Source organism: Quercus lobata, chromosome 4 (genome assembly GCF_001633185.2).
Source record: "Quercus lobata isolate SW786 chromosome 4, ValleyOak3.0 Primary Assembly, whole genome shotgun sequence".
In the NCBI taxonomy this organism is placed as follows: Eukaryota; Viridiplantae; Streptophyta; class Magnoliopsida; order Fagales; family Fagaceae; genus Quercus; species Quercus lobata.
Window position 1 is genome coordinate 25,261,268 of NC_044907.1, and position 2,069 is coordinate 25,263,336.

The following is a 2,069-nucleotide window of genomic DNA, read 5'->3' on the forward strand; positions in this document are numbered from 1 at the left end:
TTCTTTTACTAGAATTATGGACAAATATTTGATAAGAAAACCACGTACCCAAGATTCATCTCCTGTCCAAGATTCATTTCCTGTGCAAGATTTATCTTCATCTTCTAAGCAAATTCATGTTAACTTTAACTTAGAAAATCTTCCTTTAGATCCTAGGCTACGAGAAAAGATATCATCTTATCGTCCTAATAATCATGATGAAATAGGAAGATTTTATTTATAAAAAGGCTCTTGTCAACCTGTTCTTCAAAACCATGATTACCCTCTAACAGATTTTTCTGGAAAGCCCTGTTGATTTAAATCCTAATGGTATGTAAATAGAAACTGGTTGAAATATAGTATAGACAAGGATGCAGTATTTTGTTTATATTGCTACCTATTTGAGCAAGATGTTGGTAAGTAAGGAGGAGGAGAGACTTTTGTAACGAAGGGATTCAAACTTTGGAATCAGAAAGAGAAGTTAGTATCCCATGTTGGAGGAGTTAATAGTGCTCATAACCAAGCTGTCAAGAAGAGTGAAGATCTAATGAAGGAAAAGCAACACATTCAAAGTGTTTTGGCTAAGCAATCAAATCAAGATAAAATTGAATATCGAGTTCAATTAAATGCAATAGTTGATTGCATAAGATTCATTTTATATCGGGGATTAGCTTTTCGTGGTCACAATGAATCTCAAGGTTCAAGTGATAAAATAAATTTTCTTGAGCTTCTACAATTTTTGGCAGATCACAATGAATCTATCAATGAAGTGTTGCAAAAAGCTCCGAAAAATTGCAAGCTTACCCAATATGAAATTCAAAAAGACATTGTGAATGTAATTGCACGTGAAACATCCAAAACCATCATCCAGGATCTTGACAATGGGTTCTTTTCAATATTAGTTGATGAGTTGCGTAATATCTCAGTGAAAGAGCAAATGGCCCTCGTTCTTCGTAATGTGAACAAAAAAGGAATTATTATAGAGCGGTTCCTTGGTATTGTACATGTAGCAAGTACCACCGCTTTGTCGCTCAAATATGCTATTGAATGTTTACTTTGTGAACGTAATTTGAGTTTATCGAAACTACGTGGGCAAGGTTATGATGGTGCTAGTAATATGCAAGGTGATATCAATGGTTTTAAAACTTTAATTTTGAAAGAGAATAAGTCAGCATTTTATGTCCATTGTTTTGCTTATCAACTTCAATTGACTCTTGTTGTACGTGCTAAAAATCACATTAACATTGCTGAATATTTTTTTGTGGTTAGTAATTTAGTAACTGTTGTTAAAGGCTCTTGTAAGAGACAAGAAGCTCTTCGAGATACACAATTTGCCAAAATTAAAAAAGAATTAGAGAATGGTGTACATTGAAGTAGGCAAGGTTTGAATTAAGAGACAAATTTTAAATGTTTTGGTGATAAACGTTGGGGATCATATTAAGGGACTATTCTCAACTTGATTTCGATGTTCTCTGCTGTTGTTAATGTACTTGAAATTATTGAAGAAGATGGCCTCTCCGACCAAAAAGTTGAAGCTCGATCTGTTATGAGATCAATTCTATCTTTTGAAGAATTTGTCTTTGCTCTACACTTGATGAAAAACATTTTGGGGATCACAAATGAATTGTCAATAGCATTGCAAAAAAAATAAAAAATAAAAAATAAATAAAGATATAGTAATTGCTATGGATTTTGTTAAAGTGTCTAAACAACAATTACAAGTGATGAGAGATGATGACTAGATATCTTTATTGACTGAAGTGTCTTCATTTTGTACCACATATGATATTCCTATCTTGAACATGGATGAAATATTTGTAGTTAGTGAGAGGTCGTAACACAACACCCAACAAAATACAAATTTATATCATTATCGTGTTGAGTAATTCTACACAGTTATAGATTTGCAACTTCAAGAGCTGAACAACCATTTTTCAGAGGCAAATACCAATTTGCTACTTTGTATGACTTGCTTGAATCTAAGTAATTCATTTGTGGCTTTTGATAAGGAAAAGTTGATACGTCTAGCAAAGTTCTATTCATCTGATTTTCCTGGGACAGATATCTTGGCACTTGGCTCTCAACTTTAG

The 2,069-nt window shown here is 32.9% G+C and overlaps 1 protein-coding gene across 1 annotated transcript; it reads left to right on the forward strand.

Moving 5' to 3' along the window:
* The first annotated feature begins 526 nt into the window (after positions 1-526).
* LOC115984899 (zinc finger MYM-type protein 1-like) lies at positions 527-2,069 on the forward strand. The gene is made up of 2 exons (XM_031107889.1): positions 527-1,103; positions 1,876-2,069. Exons 1-2 carry the CDS (start codon positions 527-529, stop codon positions 2,067-2,069), a joined length of 771 nt encoding a protein of 256 aa, XP_030963749.1.